Genomic DNA, 21,803 nt, shown 5'->3' on the forward strand with positions numbered 1-21,803 from the left:
CTTTAGAGTGTAAATCACACTCATACAATTACAAACTGACCAAATTGCACTATATCAGCTGCCCCACTTATTCCATTCACATGTGGTCCGTCAGCGTGTACACTATTTATCCTATACTCTCAGTTAGTGTCCTTCGTAGTCATTCTCCCGTGTCCTGTCCGTAGTTCGTGAACTACACATGATGAAGTATTCCACACAGTTATCATATTTCATCGTAATTATATCAGGTAAAGAAAATGTTATTACTATAATTTTTTTTTTTTTTTTTTTTTCTCATTGCTGTTACACGATCTGGTCGTATTTTGAAAGAGGGTTTTTGACAGGAAGGTACATGTTGCAGTTTTCCTCAACCACTAAAGTAAAAAAAAAACGCCAAAAATTGAATTGAATACTTCGATTAGGTACTACCAAAGAATATCACAATAAGGTTTGGGACTAAATCAGCCAATTAAAAGCACCATTTCATTTTTTAAGATTTTTTTTTTTTAAACCTGATGAACCAGTTAGACTTCACTCTTAACCAGTTAAGCGGTGGAATTTAGTTTTTTTTTTTTTTTAAAAAAAAACCCTATCACAGTGTGCGGAATTAAAATCAGATAATCACGTGTAAACACGTCGAACGCAGAGCAAAACAACTAAAAAGTTTACAACGTCTTAATAGTCACTGACTGCAAGCACTTTTTCTGCAAATCTCTGGGGCTTTGGAGATTACAGAGCATTCTTGTGCTCATTCAAACCGTCTTGCACCGCTTCACGTATGCATTGCTCTAGTTAACTTAAAGACACAAGAGCTTTAAATTCTGTGCAAAATGAAATCATGCTCGTACTGAGGTCTGGACCTCGTATCTAAGGTAAAAAACGGCATTGTACAAGGGTTGAGAGCTTCTATTTGTTTGAGGTAATTCCCCAATCTCTAATGCGGAGACCAAACATCTACCAACCACTTATCATTTGGCTGGCTCCCTCCACCCCCCTCCGTATAAAATACTTGGCAGTTCTATTGGTAAGATAAAGGAAACATCCCACCAAATAATATTCTTATGGTATTTTATTAAAATTTCTAGTTTTTGGCAATTTTATATTTTTCACAACGAGTATACACATCGAACGCACCGTTATAGAGATTTGATTTGAAGTGTATACAAGTCAAACACGCTTAACCTGGTTAAATACATTTCTGTACATAGTTTTGTCTATACCCCTTTACAATAATATTACAAATCTAATTTTCCAAAAAATCGGCCTGACTGGAATTTCCATGTAATTTAAAAAAAAAGCAGATTTGTCTGTATTTTGAGCTTTTCCCCAAAAAAGGCGATTTTACTTGCACTATAACTTTTATTTGAAACAATTTTCCCGTAAAATGTACGGGATAAATTTCATTAAGGATAGATTCCCGTTTAAACTGCCTTTTTTTTTTTTTGGCTTAAGGGACCTTAAAAGCATTTTCTCGCTATACTCCGTCTTACCTAGTATAGTATAGAGAATATAGTATAATATATAGTTCAGTAGCAAGTATTAAGAAATCAAAGTTGCTTTTTGGGAAAAATCACAAGGGTGAACACTTCTACAAATTTGGTTTCTATTAACGCCCAAACTTAAAAGTTTCCCAACTTCTTATTGGGTTTCCCATTAATGTAACATTCCTATATTTTCTATTTATCTTACCACCACTTTTAGTTATAAAAATAATTTAAAAATTTGGCTAAAATTTGGAAAAATTAAAAAATATAAAGAAAATTATTCCTATGTGAATTTATAATGAGAGAAAGCCTCGTCTGAGTTGTCACATTATCTTGGAAGAGATAAAAAAAGCAATGGAAACTGGATAGAGATTAGTTGGAAGCTGCGGGTCTCTGTTCAGACAGGGGTGCTGATATCCTTTTATAACCTTTATCAGTTTACTCTGGTTCTATACTCAGCGCATACAATAGAGCAATTGTACGTACCATCATCTAAAGTCACCAAATAAAGTTGTCTATTATACATTTGATAATGTGCTCCTCCCCACCATTTATCTTTTCTAGATTTAACTAATATCAGCAATAAAAACGTTTATAAGTTTATAAAAGAGCATGTTATTGAATTAAATCGATAGTTATTTTTTTAAAAAATCATTATAGTTTTCAAATTAAATTGAAAATTTAGAACAGAAAAGGAAATACCTTTTTCATTTTACCTCAATCGATTTTCTTCTGACTCTAGTTTTGTACGATGGTGTCAAATTTTCAAACATGTGTATCAAAGGAGAAATATTTCAAATAAAGGTTGCACAGTAGCCGAGCGGTTTAAGAGGCGAGACCTGCGAAGCTAATATGTATTGTGGTACTGGGTTCGATTCCCGGTCTTAGGCGTTGGATTTAATTTAATGTTAAATAAAAGAAATTTACAGTAAAGTATGTTTGCTAGTCGCCTCCGTCCACGACACCTAATTGGTAGTTGGACGTTAAGCCCCAGCCTGAAAAAATAGGCGATTACTTTACTTTACTACTTTTACTTAGTAATAAGGATGCCCTTAACTTATTTGACATAGGTAATAAAAGTGCCAAGTTAGGACAGTTGTATAAAGGATGGAAATTCAACAAAAACAAAAAAAAAAAAAAAGCGTAACGTACACTTACACATACTAAAAGGAAGTACTGCATTCGTGCTTATTAGAAGCTTAATTTCTCTTTACCCTGTAGATTCTGTAATCACAGTTTAATTTTTCTTACTTCTCTTAAGAGGAATTGCAGTAATTGCAGTTTCATTTTGCTATTTACTTATCTAAAAATACCATTCAATTTCAATCTAAACATTTTCTAAAGAAAATTATTTTGAGGATTCATTGGACCGCCACCTATTAGCAATAATTAAAAAACTCTCACAAATTAAGGATATAAAGAAAAGAGTTAATGAGTTAGGTTCAGTTTTGAATTCCTTGAAATTTCATACCTTAGTATCTCTCTTCGTATTGTACAAATTTTGATGAATTCGTTACTGAATTGTAGAAAAAAACTTAGCACTCGTAATTGCCACGCATTAGTTATTATACTGAAAAAGATATTGAAGAGGTTTTGAACTCCTACTAATTTCTATTGTTAAGAATTTAATGAATACGTTACTGAAAATTAAAGAAAACATAGCTCTATAAATGGTATAAATTGTAATGTTTCAGTGTCAATAGTTCATGAGATACAGAAGATTAAATTTTGAAAAGGTTAAAAATTCGTCCAAAATGCAAACCTAAATATCTCCCTTTCTATTCTTCAGAATTCAATGAATTCTTTACTGAATTAAAGAGAACTTCTTTTCCAAAAAAGATCGTCCCAAGATGAACAATCTAGCATTGGACTTATTACTAAACTTTAAAGACAGAAAAGAAGAATTCTTTTCAAAATAGGTGACTATTTCAGCATTTCCCAGTGCTTTTTTACTTCTTCTTTTCCAAAAAAGATCGACCCAAGATGCACAATCTAGCATTGACCTTATTGCTATCGTTCAAAGACAGAAAAGAAAAATTCTTTTCAAAATAGGTGACTATTTCAGCATTTCCCAGTGCTTTTTTACTTCTTCTTTTCCAAAAAAGATCGACCCAAGATGCACAATCTATCATTGACCTTATTGCTAACGTTCAAAGACAGAAAAGAAGAATTCTTTTCAAAACAGGTGACTATTTCAGCATATCCCAGTGCTTTTTTACTTCTTCTTTTCCAAAAAAGATCGACCCAAGACGCACAATCTAGCATTGATATTATTATTAACGTTCAAAGACAGAAAAGAAGAATTCTTATCAAAATAGGTGACTATTTCAGCATTTCCCAGTGCTTTTTTACTTCTTCTTTTCCAAAAAAGATCGACCCAAGATGCACAATCTAGCATTCACCTTATTGCTAACGTTCAAAGACAGAAAAGAAGAATTCTTTTCAAAACAGGTGACTATTTCAGCATATCCCAGTGCTTTTTTACTTCTTCTTTTCCAAAAAAGATCGACCCAAGATGCACAATCTAGCATTCACCTTATTGCTAACGTTCAAAGACAGAAAAGAAGAATTCTTTTCAAAACAGGTGACTATTTCAGCATATCCCAGTGCTTTTTTACTTCTTCTTTTCCAAAAAAGATCGACCCAAGATGCACAATCTAGCATTGACCTTATTGCTATCGTTCAAAGACAGAAAAGAAAAATTCTTTTCAAAATAGGTGACTATTTCAGCATTTCCCAGTGCTTTTTTACTTCTTCTTTTCCAAAAAAGATCGACCCAAGACGCACAATCTAGCATTGATATTATTATTAACGTTCAAAGACAGAAAAGAAGAATTCTTATCAAAATAGGTGACTATTTCAGCATTTCCCAGTGCTTTTTTACTTCTTCTTTTCCAAAAAAGATCGACCCAAGATGCACAATCTAGCATTGACCTTATTATTAACGTTCAAAGACAGAAAAGAAAAATTCTTTTCAAAATAGGTGACTATTTCAGCATTTCCCAGTGCTTTTTTACTTCTTCTTTTCCAAAAAAGATCGACCCAAGATGCACAATCTAGCATTGACCTTATTGCTATCGTTCAAAGACAGAAAAGAAAAATTCTTTTCAAAATAGGTGACTATTTCAGCATTTCCCAGTGCTTTTTTACTTCTTCTTTTCCAAAAAAGATCGACCCAAGATGCACAATCTAGCATTCACCTTATTGCTAACGTTCAAAGACAGAAAAGAAGAATTCTTTTCAAAACAGGTGACTATTTCAGCATATCCCAGTGCTTTTTTACTTCTTCTTTTCCAAAAAAGATCGACGCAAGATGCACAATCTAGCATTGACCTTATTGCTAACGTTCAAAGACAGAAAAGAAGAATTCTTTTCAAAATAGGTGACTATTTCAGCATTTCCCAGTGCTTTTTTACTTCTTCTTTTCCAAAAAAGATCGACCCAAGACGCACAATCTAGCATTGATATTATTATTAACGTTCAAAGACAGAAAAGAAGAATTCTTATCAAAATAGGTGACTATTTCAGCATTTCCCAGTGCTTTTTTACTTCTTCTTTTCCAAAAAAGATCGACCCAAGACGCACAATCTAGCATTGATATTATTATTAACGTTCAAAGACAGAAAAGAAGAATTCTTATCAAAATAGGTGACTATTTCAGCATTTCCCAGTGCTTTTTTACTTCTTCTTTTCCAAAAAAGATCGACCCAAGACGCACAATCTAGCATTGATATTATTATTAACGTTCAAAGACAGAAAAGAAGAATTCTTATCAAAATAGGTGACTATTTCAGCATTTCCCAGTGCTTTTTTACTTCTTCTTTTCCAAAAAAGATCGACCCAAGACGCACAATCTAGCATTGATATTATTATTAACGTTCAAAGACAGAAAAGAAGAATTCTTATCAAAATAGGTGACTATTTCAGCATTTCCCAGTGCTTTTTTACTTCTTCTTTTCCAAAAAAGATCGACCCAAGACGCACAATCTAGCATTGATATTATTATTAAAGTTCAAAGACAGAAAAGAAGAATTCTTATCAAAATAGGTGACTATTTCAGCATTTCCCAGTGCTTTTTTACTTCTTCTTTTCCAAAAAAGATCGACCCAAGACGCACAATCTAGCATTGATATTATTATTAACGTTCAAAGACAGAAAAGAAGAATTCTTATCAAAATAGGTGACTATTTCAGCATTTCCCAGTGCTTTTTTACTTCTTCTTTTCCAAAAAAGATCGACCCAAGATGCACAATCTAGCATTGACCTTATTGCTATCGTTCAAAGACAGAAAAGAAAAATTCTTTTCAAAATAGGTGACTATTTCAGCATTTCCCAGTGCTTTTTTACTTCTTCTTTTCCAAAAAAGATCGACCCAAGATGCACAATCTAGCATTGACCTTATTGCTAACGTTCAAAGACAGAAAAGAAGAATTCTTTTCAACATAGGTGGTTATTTCCGCATTTCCCAGTGCTTTTTTACTTCTTCTTTTCCAAAAAAGATCGACCCAAGATGCACAATCTAGCATTGACCTTATTGCTATCGTTCAAAGACAGAAAAGAAAAATTCTTTTCAAAATAGGTGACTATTTCAGCATTTCCCAGTGCTTTTTTACTTCTTCTTTTCCAAAAAAGATCGACCCAAGATGCACAATCTAGCATTGGACTTATTACTAAACTTTAAAGACAGAAAAGAAGAATTCTTTTCAACATAGGTGGTTATTTCCGCATTTCCCAGTGCTTTTTTACTTCTTCTTTTCCAAAAAAGATCGACCTAAGATGCACAATCTAGCATTGACCTTATTGCTATCGTTCAAAGACAGAAAAGAAAAATTCTTTTCAAAATAGGTGACTATTTCAGCATTTCCCAGTGCTTTTTACTTCTTCTTTTCCAAAAAAGATCGACCCAAGATGCACAATCTAGCATTGACCTTATTGCTAACGTTCAAATACAGAAAAGAAGAATTCTATTCAAAATAGGTGACTATTTCAGCATTTCCCAGTGCTTTTTTACTTCTTCTTTTCCAAAAAAGATCGACCCAAGATGCACAATCTAGCATTGACCTTATTACTAACGTTCAAAGACAGAAAAAAAGAATTCGTTTCAAAATAGGTGACTATTTCCGCATTTCCCAGTGCTTTTTTACTTCTTCTTTTTCAAAAAAGATCGACCGAAAATGAACATTCTAGCATTGAACTTATTATTAACGTTCAAAGGCAGAAAAGCAGAATTCTTTTTTTTTTCCTTTTCAAAAGTTCATCGTTTCCTACTTAAGAAATTTTTACGAAATTTTATACAATTATAGACAACTGTTGTCTTCATATATAAGTAAAATATAAACAATATCTATTAAGTAGTTTTCGAGATATTTGAAATTAATAATTTCACCCTTTTAAACAAAACCGAAATTAAAGATTTCACTGTTTCAAACGGTAAGAAATTTTAACTGTAAATATCTCGTTTCCTACTAGACAGATTTTTATGAAGTTTTACACAATTATAGACAATAGTTGTCTTCATATGTAGGTGGAATATAAATGAAATCGATCAAGTAGTTTTCGAGATTTTTGAAGTTGAATATTTCACTGTTTCAAACAAAACCAAAATTTAGGTTTAAATATCTCGTTTCCTATTCGTCAGATTTTTACGAAATTTTGTACAATTGTAGACAAATGTTGTCTTCATATATAAGTAAAATATAAACAATATCTCTTAAGTAGTTTTCGAGATATTTGAAATTAATGATTTCACTGTTTTAAAATAAACCGAAATTAAAGATTTCACTGTTTCAAACGATAAGAAATTTTAACTGTAAATATCTCGTCTCCTACCTGACAGATTTTTACGAAGTTTTACACAATTATAGACAATAGTTGTCTTCATATGTAGGTGGAATATAAATGAAATCGATCAAGTAGTTTTCGAGATTTTTGAAGTTGAATATTTCACTGTTTCAAAAAAAAACAAAATTTAGGTTTAAATATCTCGTTTCCTATTCGTCAGATTTTTACGAAATTTTGTACAATTGTAGACAAATGTTGTCTTCATATATAAGTAAAATATAAACAATATCTATTAAGTAGTTTTCGAGATATTTGAAATTAATGATTTCACTGTTTTAAAATAAACCGAAATTAAAGATTTCACTGTTTCAAACGATAAGAAATTTTAACTGTAAATATCTCGTTTCCTACTAGACAGATTTTTACGAAACTTTACACAATTATAGACAATAGTTGTCTTCATATGTAGGTGGAATATAAATGAAATCGATCAAGTAGTTTTCGAGATTTTTGAAGTTGAATATTTCACTGTTTCAAACAAAACCAAAATTTAGGTTTAAATATCTCGTTTCCTATTCGTCAGATTTTTACGAAATTTTGTACAATTGTAGACAAATGTTGTCTTCATATATAAGTAAAATATAAACAATATCTATTAAGTAGTTTTCGAGATATTTGAAATTAATGATTTCACTGTTTTAAAATAAACCGAAATTAAAGATTTCACTGTTTCAAACGATAAGAAATTTTAACTGTAAATATCTCGTTTCCTACTAGACAGATTTTTACGAAGTTTTACACAATTATAGACAATAGTTGTCTTCATATGTAGGTGGAATATAAATGAAATCGATCAAGTAGTTTTTGAAATTTTTGAAGTTGAATATTTCACTGTTTCAAACAAAAGCAAAATTTAGGTTTAAATATCTTGTTTCCTATTCGTCAGATTTTTAGGAAATTTTGTACAATTGTAGACAAATGTTGTCTTCATATATAAGTAAAATATAAACAATATCTATTAAGTAGTTTTCGAGATATTTGAAATTAATGATTTCACTGTTTTAAAATAAACCGAAATTAAAGATTTCACTGTTTCAAACGATAAGAAATTTTAACTGTAAATATCTCGTTTCCTACTAGACAGATTTTTACGAAGTTTTACACAATTATAGACAATAGTTGTCTTCATATGTAGGCGGAATATAAATGAAATCGATCAAGTAGTTTTCGAGATTTTTGAAGTTGAATATTTCACTGTTTCAAACAAAACCAAAATTTAGGTTTAAATATCTCGTTTCCTATTCGACAGATTTTTACGAAATTTTGTACAATTGTAGACAAATGTTGTCTTCATATATAAGTAAAATATAAACAATATCTATTAAGTAGTTTTCCAGATATTTGAAATTAATGATTTCACTGTTTTAAAATAAACCGAAATTAAAGATTTCACTGTTTCAAACGATAAGAAATTTTAACTGTAAATATCTCGTTTCCTACTAGACAGATTTTTACGAAGTTTTACACAATTATAGACAATAGTTGTCTTCATATGTAGGTGGAATATAAATGAAATCGATCAAGTAGTTTTCGAAATTTTTGAAGTTGAATATTTCACTGTTTCAAACAAAACCAAAATTTAGGTTTAAATATCTTGTTTCCTATTCGTCAGATTTTTACGAAATTTTGTACAATTGTAGACAAATGTTGTCTTCATATATAAGTAAAATATAAACAATATCTATTAAGTAGTTTTCGAGATATTTGAAATTAATGATTTCATTGTTTTAAAATAAACCGAAATTAAAGATTTCACTGTTTCAAACGATAAGAAATTTTAACTGTAAATATCTCGTTTCCTACTAGACAGATTTTTACGAAGTTCTACACAATTATAGACAATAGTTGTCTTCATATGTAGGCGGAATATAAATGAAATCGATCAAGTAGTTTTCGAGATTTTTGAAGTTGAATATTTCACTGTTTCAAACAAAACCAAAATTTAGGTTTAAATATCTTGTTTCCTATTCGTCAGATTTTTACGAAATTTTGTACAATTGTAGACAAATGTTGTCTTCATATATAAGTAAAATATAAACAATATCTATTAAGTAGTTTTCGAGATATTTGAAATTAATGATTTCACTGTTTTAAAATAAACCGAAATTAAAGATTTCACTGTTTCAAACGATAAGAAATTTTAACTGTAAATATCTCGTTTCCTACTAGACAGATTTTTACGAAGTTTTACACAATTATAGACAATAGTTGTCTTCATGTGTAGGTGGAATATAAATGATATCGATCAAGTAGTTTTCGAAATTTTTGAAGTTGAATATTTCACTGTTTCAAACAAAACCAAAATTTAGGTTTAAATATCTCGTTTCCTATTCGTCAGATTTTTACGAAATTTTGTACAATTGTAGACAAATGTTGTCTTCATATATAAGTAAAATATAAACAATATCTATTAAGTAGTTTTCGAGATATTTGAAATTAATGATTTCACTGTTTTAAAATAAACCGAAATTAAAGATTTCACTGTTTCAAACGATAAGAAATTTTAACTGTAAATATGTCGTTTCCTACTAGACAGATTTTTACGAAGTTTTACACAATTATAGACAATAGTTGTCTTCATATGTAGGTGAAATATAAATGAAATCGATCAAGTAGTTTTCGAGATTTTTGAAGTTGAATATTTCACTGTTTCAAACAAAACCAAAATTTAGGTTTAAATATCTCGTTTCCTATTCGTCAGATTTTTACGAAATTTTGTACAATTGTAGACAAATGTTGTCTTCATATATAAGTAAAATATAAACAATATCTATTAAGTAGTTTTCGAGATATTTGAAATTAATGATTTCACTGTTTTAAACAAAACCGAAATTAAAGATTTCACTGTTTCAAATGATAAGAAATTTTAACTGTAAATATCTCGTTTCCTACTAGACAGATTTTTACGAAGTATTACACAATTATAGACACTAGTTGTCTTCATATGTAGGTGGAATATAAATGAAATCGATCAAGTAGTTTTCGAAATTTTTGAAGTTGAATATTTCACTGTTTCAAACAAAACCAAAATTTAGGTTTAAATATCTCGTTTCCTATTCGTCAGATTTTTACGAAGTTTTACACAATTGTAGACAAATGTTGTCTTCATTTATAAGTAAAATATAAACAATATCTATTAAGTAGTTTTCGAGATATTTGAAATTAATGATTTCACTGTTTTAAAATAAACCGAAATTAAAGATTTCACTGTTTCAAACGATAAGAAATTTTAACTGTAAATATCTCGTTTCCTACTAGACAGATTTTTACGAAGTTTTACACAATTATAGACAATAGTTGTCTTCATATGTAGGTGGAATATAAATAAAATCGATCAAGTAGTTTTCGAGATTTTTAAAGTTGAATATTTCACTGTTTCAAACAAAACCAAAATTTAGGTTTAAATATCTCGTTTCCTATTCGTCAGATTTTTACGAAATTTTGTACAATTGTAGACAAATGTTGTCTTCATATATAAGTAAAATATAAACAATATCTATTAAGTAGTTTTCGAGATATTTGAAATTAATGATTTCACTGTTTTAAACAAAACCGAAATTAAAGATTTCACTGTTTCAAATGATAAGAAATTTTAACTGTAAATATCTCGTTTCCTACTAGACAGATTTTTACGAAGTATTACACAATTATAGACACTAGTTGTCTTCATATGTAGGTGGAATATAAATGAAATCGATCAAGTAGTTTTCGAAATTTTTGAAGTTGAATATTTCACTGTTTCAAACAAAACCAAAATTTAGGTTTAAATATCTTGTTTCCTATTCGTCAGATTTTTACGAAATTTTGTACAATTGTAGACAAATGTTGTCTTCATATATAAGTAAAATATAAACAATATCTATTAAGTAGTTTTCGAGATATTTGAAATTAATGATTTCACTGTTTTAAAATAAACCGAAATTAAAGATTTCACTGTTTCAAACGATAAGAAATTTTAACTGTAAATATCTCGTTTCCTACTAGACAGATTTTTACGAAGTTTTACACAATTATAGACAATAGTTGTCTTCATATGTAGGTGGAATATAAATGAAATCGATCAAGTAGTTTTCGAGATTTTTGAAGTTGAATATTTCACTGTTTCAAACAAAACCAAAATTTAGGTTTAAATATCTCGTTTCCTATTCGTCAGATTTTTACGAAATTTTGTACAATTGTAGACAAATGTTGTCTTCATATATAAGTAAAATATAAACAATATCTATTAAGTAGTTTTCGAGATATTTGAAATTAATGATTTCACTGTTTTAAACAAAACCGAAATTAAAGATTTCACTGTTTCAAATGATAAGAAATTTTAACTGTAAATATCTCGTTTCCTACTAGACAGATTTTTACGAAGTTTTACACAATTATAGACAATAGTTGTCTTCATATGTAGGTGGAATATAAATGAAATCGATCAAGTAGTTTTCGAAATTTTTGAAGTTGAATATTTCACTGTTTCAAACAAAACCAAAATTTAGGTTTAAATATCTCGTTTCCTATTCGTCAGATTTTTACGAAGTTTTACACAATTATAGACAATAGTTGTCTTCATATGTAGGTGGAATATAAATGAAATCGATCAAGTAGTTTTCGAAATTTTTGAAGTTGAATATTTCACTGTTTCAAACAAAACCAAAATTTAGGTTTAAATATCTCGTTTCCTATTCGTCAGATTTTTACGAAGTTTTACACAATTGTAGACAAATGTTGTCTTCATATATAAGTAAAATATAAACAATATCTATTAAGTAGTTTTCGAGATATTTGAAATTAATGATTTCACTGTTTTAAAATAAACCGAAATTAAAGATTTCACTGTTTCAAACGATAAGAAATTTTAACTGTAAATATCTCGTTTCCTACTAGACAGATTTTTACGAAGTTTTACACAATTATAGACAATAGTTGTCTTCATATGTAGGCGGAATATAAATGAAATCGATCAAGTAGTTTTCGAGATTTTTGAAGTTGAATATTTCACTGTTTCAAACAAAACCAAAATTTAGGTTTAAATATCTCGTTTCCTATTCGACAGATTTTTACGAAATTTTGTACAATTGTAGACAAATGTTGTCTTCATATATAAGTAAAATATAAACAATATCTATTAAGTAGTTTTCCAGATATTTGAAATTAATGATTTCACTGTTTTAAAATAAACCGAAATTAAAGATTTCACTCTTTCAAACGATAAGAAATTTTAACTGTAAATATCTCGTTTCTTACTAGACAGATTTTTACGAAGTTTTACACAATTATAGACAATAGTTGTCTTCATATGTAGGTGGAATATAAATGAAATCGATCAAGTAGTTTTCGAAATTTTTGAAGTTGAACATTTCACTGTTTCAAACAAAACCAAAATTTAGGTTTAAATATCTTGTTTCCTATTCGTCAGATTTTTACGAAATTTTGTACAATTGTAGACAAATGTTGTCTTCATATATAAGTAAAATATAAACAATATCTATTAAGTAGTTTTCGAGATATTTGAAATTAATGATTTCACTGTTTTAAAATAAACCGAAATTAAAGATTTCACTGTTTCAAACGATAGGAAATTTTAACTGTAAATATCTCGTTACCTACTAGACAGATTTTTACGAAGTTCTACACAATTATAGACAATAGTTGTCTTCATATGTAGGCGGAATATAAATGAAATCGATCAAGTAGTTTTCGAAATTTTTGAAGTTGAATATTTCACTGTTTCAAACAAAACCAAAATTTAGGTTTAAATATCTCGTTTCCTATTCGTCAGATTTTTACGAAATTTTGTACAATTGTAGACAAATGTTGTCTTCATATATAAGTAAAATATAAACAATATCTATTAAGTAGTTTTCGAGATATTTGAAATTAATGATTTCACTGTTTTAAAATAAACCGAAATTAAAGATTTCACTGTTTCAAACGATAAGAAATTTTAACTGTAAATATGTCGTTTCCTACTAGACAGATTTTTACGAAGTTTTACACAATTATAGACAATAGTTGTCTTCATATGTAGGTGGAATATAAATGAAATCGATCAAGTAGTTTTCGAGATTTTTGAAGTTGAATATTTCACTGTTTCAAACAAAACCAAAATTTAGGTTTAAATATCTCGTTTCCTATTCGTCAGATTTTTACGAAATTTTGTACAATTGTAGACAAATGTTGTCTTCATATATAAGTAAAATATAAACAATATCTATTAAGTAGTTTTCGAGATATTTGAAATTAATGATTTCACTGTTTTAAACAAAACCGAAATTAAAGATTTCACTGTTTCAAATGATAAGAAATTTTAACTGTAAATATCTCGTTTCCTACTAGACAGATTTTTACGAAGTATTACACAATTATAGACACTAGTTGTCTTCATATGTAGGTGGAATATAAATGAAATCGATCAAGTAGTTTTCGAAATTTTTGAAGTTGAATATTTCACTGTTTCAAACAAAACCAAAATTTAGGTTTAAATATCTCGTTTCCTATTCGTCAGATTTTTACGAAGTTTTACACAATTGTAGACAAATGTTGTCTTCATATATAAGTAAAATATAAACAATATCTATTAAGTAGTTTTCGAGATATTTGAAATTAATGATTTCACTGTTTTAAAATAAACCGAAATTAAAGATTTCACTGTTTCAAACGATAAGAAATTTTAACTGTAAATATCTCGTTTCCTACTAGACAGATTTTTACGAAGTTTTACACAATTATAGACAATAGTTGTCTTCATATGTAGGTGGAATATAAATGAAATCGATCAAGTAGTTTTCGAAATTTTTGAAGTTGAATATTTCACTGTTTCAAACAAAACCAAAATTTAGGTTTAAATATCTCGTTTCCTATTCGTCAGATTTTTACGAAGTTTTCACAATTGTAGACAAATGTTGTCTTCATATATAAGTAAAATATAAACAATATCTATTAAGTAGTTTTCGAGATATTTGAAATTAATGATTTCACTGTTTTAAAATAAACCGGAATTAAAGATTTCACTGTTTCAAACGATAAGAAATTTTAACTGTAAATATCTCGTTTCCTACTAGTCAGATTTTTACGAAGTTTTACACAATTATAGACAATAGTTGTCTTCATATGTAGGCGGAATATAAATGAAATCGATCAAGTAGTTTTCGAGATTTTTGAAGTTGAATATTTCACTGTTTCAAACAAAACCAAAATTTAGGTTTAAATATCTCGTTTCCTATTCGACAGATTTTTACGAAATTTTGTACAATTATAGACAAATGTTGTCTTCATATATAAGTAAAATATAAACAATATCTATTAAGTAGTTTTCCAGATATTTGAAATTAATGATTTACTGTTTTAAAATAAACCGAAATTAAAGATTTCACTGTTTCAAACGATAAGAAATTTTAACTGTAAATATCTCGTTTCCTACTAGACAGATTTTTACGAAGTTTTACACAATTATAGACAATAGTTGTCTTCATATGTAGGTGGAATATAAATGAAATCGATCAAGTAGTTTTCGAAATTTTTGAAGTTGAATATTTCACTGTTTCAAACAAAACCAAAATTTAGGTTTAAATATCTTGTTTCCTATTCGTCAGATTTTTAAGAAATTTTGTACAATTGTAGACAAATGTTGTCTTCATATATAAGTAAAATATAAACAATATCTATTAAGTAGTTTTCGAGATATTTGAAATTAATGATTCACTGTTTTAAAATAAACCGAAATTAAAGATTTCACTGTTTCAAACGATAAGAAATTTTAACTGTAAATATCTCGTTACCTACTAGACAGATTTTTACGAAGTTCTACACAATTATAGACAATAGTTGTCTTCATATGTAGGCGGAATATAAATGAAATCGATCAAGTAGTTTTCGAAATTTTTGAAGTTGAATATTTCACTGTTTCAAACAAAACCAAAATTTAGGTTTAAATATCTCGTTTCCTATTCGTCAGATTTTTACGAAGTTTTACACAATTGTAGACAAATGTTGTCTTCATATATAAGTAAAATATAAACAATATCTATTAAGTAGTTTTCGAGATATTTGAAATTAATGATTTCACTGTTTTAAAATAAACCGAAATTAAAGATTTCACTGTTTCAAACGATAAGAAATTTTAACTGTAAATATCTCGTTTCCTACTAGACAGATTTTTACGAAGTTTTACACAATTATAGACAATAGTTGTCTTCATATGTAGGTGGAATATAAATGAAATCGATCAAGTAGTTTTCGAGATTTTTGAAGTTGAATATTTCACTGTTTCAAACAAAACCAAAATTTAGGTTTAAATATCTCGTTTCCTATTCGTCAGATTTTTACGAAATTTTGTACAATTGTAGACAAATGTTGTCTTCATATATAAGTAAAATATAAACAATATCTATTAAGTAGTTTTCGAGATATTTGAAATTAATGATTTCACTGTTTTAAACAAAACCGAAATTAAAGATTTCACTGTTTCAAACGATAAGAAACTTTAACTGTAAATATCTCGTTTCCTACTAGACAGATTTTTATGAAGTTTTACACAATTATAGACAATAGTTGTCTTCATATGTAGGTGGAATATAAATGAAATCGATCAAGTAGTTTTCGAAATTTTTGAAGTTGAATATTTCTCTGTTTCAAACAAAAACAAAATTTAGGTTTAAATATCTCGTTTCCTATTCGTCAGATTTTTACGAAATTTTGTACAATTGTAGACAAATGTTGTCGTCATATATAAGTAAAATATAAACAATATCTATTAAGTAGTTTTCGAGATATTTGAAATTAATGATTTCACTGTTTTAAACAAAACCGAAATTAAAGATTTCACTGTTTCAAACGATAAGAAATTTTAACTGTAAATATCTCGTTTCCTACTAGACAGATTTTTACGAAGTTTTACAGAATTATAGACAATAGTTGTCTTCATATGTAGGTGGAATATAAATGAAATCGATCAAGTAGTTTTCGAGATTTTTGAAGTTGAATATTTCACTGTTTCAAACAAAACCAAAATTTAGGTTTAAATATCTCGTTTCCTATTCGTCAGATTTTTACGAAATTTTGTACAATTGTAGACAAATGTTGTCTTCATATATAAGTAAAATATAAACAATATCTATTAAGTAGTTTTCGAGATATTTGAAATTAATGATTTCACTGTTTTAAACAAAACCGAAATTAAAGATTTCACTGTTTCAAACGATAAGAAACTTTAACTGTAAATATCTCGTTTCCTACTAGACAGATTTTTATGAAGTTTTACACAATTATAGACAATAGTTGTCTTCATATGTAGGTGGAATATAAATGAAATCGATCAAGTAGTTTTCGAAATTTTTGAAGTTGAATATTTCACTGTTTCAAACAAAACCAAAATTTAGGTTTAAATATCTCGTTTCCTATTCGTCAGATTTTTACGAAATTTTGTACAATTGTAGACAAATGTTGTCTTCATATATAAGTAAAATATAAACAATATCTATTAAGTAGTTTTCGAGATATTTGAAATTAATGATTTCACTGTTTTAAACAAAACCGAAATTAAAGATTTCACTGTTTCAAACGATAAGAAACTTTAACTGTAAATATCTCGTTTCCTACTAGACAGATTTTTATGAAGTTTTACACAATTATAGACAATAGTTGTCTTCATATGTAGGTGGAATATAAATGAAATCGATCAAGTAGTTTTCGAAATTTTTGAAGTTGAATATTTCACTGTTTCAAACAAAACCAAAATTTAGGTTTAAATATCTCGTTTCCTATTCGTCAGATTTTTACGAAATTTTGTACAATTGTAGACAAATGTTGTCTTCATATATAAGTAAAATATAAACAATATCTATTAAGTAGTTTTCGAGATATTTGAAATTAATGATTTCACTGTTTTAAACAAAACCGAAATTAAAGATTTCACTGTTTCAAACGATAAGAAACTTTAACTGTAAATATCTCGTTTCCTACTAGACAGATTTTTATGAAGTTTTACACAATTATAGACAATAGTTGTCTTCATATGTAGGTGGAATATAAATGAAATCGATCAAGTAGTTTTCGAAATTTTTGAAGTTGAATATTTCACTGTTTCAAACAAAAACAAAATTTAGGTTTAAATATCTCGTTTCCTATTCGTCAGATTTTTACGAAATTTTGTACAATTGTAGACAAATGTTGTCGTCATATATAAGTAAAATATAAACAATATCTATTAAGTAGTTTTCGAGATATTTGAAATTAATGATTTCACTGTTTTAAACAAAACCGAAATTAAAGATTTCACTGTTTCAAACGATAAGAAATTTTAACTGTAAATATCTCGTTTCCTACTAGACAGATTTTTACGAAGTTTTACACAATTATAGACAATAGTTGTCTTCATATGTAGGTGGAATATAAATGAAATCGATCAAGTAGTTTTCGAGATTTTTGAAGTTGAATATTTCACTGTTTCAAACAAAACCAAAATTTAGGTTTAAATATCTCGTTTCCTATTCGTCAGATTTTTACGAAATTTTGTACAATTGTAGACAAATGTTGTCTTCATATATAAGTAAAATATAAACAATATCTATTAAGTAGTTTTCGAGATATTTGAAATTAATGATTTCACTGTTTTAAACAAAACCGAAATTAAAGATTTCACTGTTTCAAACGATAAGAAACTTTAACTGTAAATATCTCGTTTCCTACTAGACAGATTTTTATGAAGTTTTACACAATTATAGACAATAGTTGTCTTCATATGTAGGTGGAATATAAATGAAATCGATCAAGTAGTTTTCGAAATTTTTGAAGTTGAATATTTCACTGTTTCAAACAAAACCAAAATTTAGGTTTAAATATCTCGTTTCCTATTCGTCAGATTTTTACGAAATTTTGTACAATTGTAGACAAATGTTGTCTTCATATATAAGTAAAATATAAACAATATCTATTAAGTAGTTTTCGAGATATTTGAAATTAATGATTTCACTGTTTTAAACAAAACCGAAATTAAAGATTTCACTGTTTCAAACGATAAGAAACTTTAACTGTAAATATCTCGTTTCCTACTAGACAGATTTTTATGAAGTTTTACACAATTATAGACAATAGTTGTCTTCATATGTAGGTGGAATATAAATGAAATCGATCAAGTAGTTTTCGAAATTTTTGAAGTTGAATATTTCACTGTTTCAAACAAAACCAAAATTTAGGTTTAAATATCTCGTTTCCTATTCGTCAGATTTTTACGAAATTTTGTACAATTGTAGACAAATGTTGTCTTCATATATAAGTAAAATATAAACAATATCTATTAAGTAGTTTTCGAGATATTTGAAATTAATGATTTCACTGTTTTAAACAAAACCGAAATTAAAGATTTCACTGTTTCAAACGATAAGAAACTTTAACTGTAAATATCTCGTTTCCTACTAGACAGATTTTTATGAAGTTTTACACAATTATAGACAATAGTTGTCTTCATATGTAGGTGGAATATAAATGAAATCGATCAAGTAGTTTTCGAAATTTTTGAAGTTGAATATTTCACTGTTTCAAACAAAACCAAAATTTAGGTTTAAATATCTCGTTTCCTATTCGTCAGATTTTTACGAAATTTTGTACAATTGTAGACAAATGTTGTCTTCATATATAAGTAAAATATAAACAATATCTATTAAGTAGTTTTCGAGATATTTGAAATTAATGATTTCACTGTTTTAAACAAAACCGAAATTAAAGATTTCACTGTTTCAAACGATAAGAAACTTTAACTGTAAATATCTCGTTTCCTACTAGACAGATTTTTATGAAGTTTTACACAATTATAGACAATAGTTGTCTTCATATGTAGGTGGAATATAAATGAAATCGATCAAGTAGTTTTCGAAATTTTTGAAGTTGAATATTTCACTGTTTCAAACAAAAACAAAATTTAGGTTTAAATATCTCGTTTCCTATTCGTCAGATTTTTACGAAATTTTGTACAATTGTAGACAAATGTTGTCTTCATATATAAGTAAAATATAAACAATATCTATTAAGTAGTTTTCGAGATATTTGAAATTAATGATTTCACTGTTTTAAACAAAACCGAAATTAAAGATTTCACTGTTTCAAACGATAAGAAATTTTAACTGTAAATATCTCGTTTCCTACTAGACAGATTTTTACGAAGTTTTACACAATTATAGACAATAGTTGTCTTCATATGTAGGTGGAATATAAATGAAATCGATCAAGTAGTTTTCGAGATTTTTGAAGTTGAATATTTCACTGTTTCAAACAAAACCAAAATTTAGGTTTAAATATCTCGTTTCCTATTCGTCAGATTTTTACGAAATTTTGTACAATTGTAGACAAATGTTGTCTTCATATATAAGTAAAATATAAACAATATCTATTAAGTAGTTTTCGAGATATTTGAAATTAATGATTTCACTGTTTTAAACAAAACCGAAATTAAAGATTTCACTGTTTCAAACGATAAGAAACTTTAACTGTAAATATCTCGTTTCCTACTAGACAGATTTTTATGAAGTTTTACACAATTATAGACAATAGTTGTCTTCATATGTAGGTGGAATATAAATGAAATCGATCAAGTAGTTTTCGAAATTTTTGAAGTTGAATATTTCACTGTTTCAAACAAAACCAAAATTTAGGTTTAAATATCTCGTTTCCTATTCGTCAGATTTTTACGAAATTTTGTACAATTGTAGACAAATGTTGTCTTCATATATAAGTAAAATATAAACAATATCTATTAAGTAGTTTTCGAGATATTTGAAATTAATGATTTCACTGTTTTAAACAAAACCGAAATTAAAGATTTCACTGTTTCAAACGATAAGAAACTTTAACTGTAAATATCTCGTTTCCTACTAGACAGATTTTTATGAAGTTTTACACAATTATAGACAATAGTTGTCTTCATATGTAGGTGGAATATAAATGAAATCGATCAAGTAGTTTTCGAAATTTTTGAAGTTGAATATTTCACTGTTTCAAACAAAACCAAAATTTAGGTTTAAATATCTCGTTTCCTATTCGTCAGATTTTTACGAAATTTTGTACAATTGTAGACAAATGTTGTCTTCATATATAAGTAAAATATAAACAATATCTATTAAGTAGTTTTCGAGATATTTGAAATTAATGATTTCACTGTTTTAAACAAAACCGAAATTAAAGATTTCACTGTTTCAAACGATAAGAAACTTTAACTGTAAATATCTCGTTTCCTACTAGACAGATTTTTACGAAGTTTTACAGAATTATAGACAATAGTTGTCTTCATATGTAGGTGGAATATAAATGAAATCGATCAAGTAGTTTTCGAAATTTTTGAAGTTGAATATTTCACTGTTTCAAACAAAACCAAAATTAAAGATTTCACTGTTTCAAACGATAAGAAACTTTAACTGTAAATATCTCGTTTCCTACTAGACAGATTTTTACGAAGTTTTACACAATTATAGACAATAGTTGTCTTCATATGCAGGTGGAATATAAATGAAATCGATCAAAAAAATAATAAGGCAAAAAAAAAACAATAAAATGTAACCTGAGACTTTTTGGATTGCTGACCTAATGTCGAAATAATCATTTAATTCGTGTGATTGTATTCACGTCACATTGTTGACTTACGGCTATTTTTTTTTTTTCAATTTTAAACTCAAATTATACATTTCAACAGTAATAAACCTTAACATATCCTGAACAATGTGCTTGATTGTAATCACATGTAGAATGAGTATTTCCTGCAGGCAATCAACGGCCCGTGATGTTGAATCATGGTCACAAACCTTTTCCTCAATACTGTGGTAAAATATAACTAAAAAGTGATGATATCAAGAAGTTAAAAGTCTAAGCACTTCTGTAAGTGTGAATAGAACACCCCCAGAAGGGAAGGAAAAAAAACTCCACAAATACAAACTTGAAATTTAGCTTCGAAACTATTTCAAAGAAGTTATTTTTAAAACTAAATTATAATTTACAAAAATTTATATTCAAACTTGAAGTCCAAAAATATCTGTTAGTTCCGTTGATAACATTTAATAATTTAATAACACAGTTAAGACAAATACTTCAAATTTGAAGAAATAACAAGATTCTTAATGGTCAAATTATGAATGTTCTCTCTTTTGTACGAGGGTCGTTTGAAAAGTCCGTGCAAAGTCAGAGAGATAGCACCACTGGCGCGTATCGAGGTTATGTTTAGTTAGTAGCATGAGCGATTGGCCCACAAAAAAGTCCTTTTCCATCACGACAACGCACCAGCTCACACCTCAGCAGTTGTGGTCGCAAAATTAATGGAAATAGGGTTCCAACTCGTTTCACATCCCCCCTATTCTCCAGACCTGGCTCCCTCGGACTACTATTTGTTCCCCAATATGAAGAAATGGCTGGCGGGAAAAAGATTTTATTCAAACGAGGAGGTGATTGCAGAAACGAATGGCTATTTTTCAGACTTGGACAAATCCTATTATTCGGAAGGGATCAACAAACTAGAGCAACGTTGGACGA

At 28.1% G+C, this 21,803-nt stretch overlaps 1 protein-coding gene across 1 annotated transcript in view; it reads left to right on the plus strand.

The window, feature by feature from the left end:
- The first annotated feature begins 65 nt into the window (after positions 1 to 65).
- The window catches only part of LOC141455644 (neuronal growth regulator 1-like), a 44,594-nt gene continuing 22,856 nt past the window's right edge, over positions 66 to 21,803 (plus strand). Inside the window, exon 1 of the mRNA XM_074130866.1 lies at positions 66 to 227. Coding sequence (XP_073986967.1) covers positions 179 to 227 — 49 coding nt within the window. The 5' untranslated portion in view covers positions 66 to 178. The remainder of the gene's footprint in view (positions 228 to 21,803) is intronic.

The sequence above is a fragment of the Rhodnius prolixus genome, unplaced genomic scaffold (genome assembly GCF_049639745.1).
Source record: "Rhodnius prolixus isolate KJV_2025 unplaced genomic scaffold, Rpr scaffold_4, whole genome shotgun sequence".
Classification (NCBI taxonomy): domain Eukaryota; kingdom Metazoa; phylum Arthropoda; class Insecta; order Hemiptera; family Reduviidae; genus Rhodnius; species Rhodnius prolixus.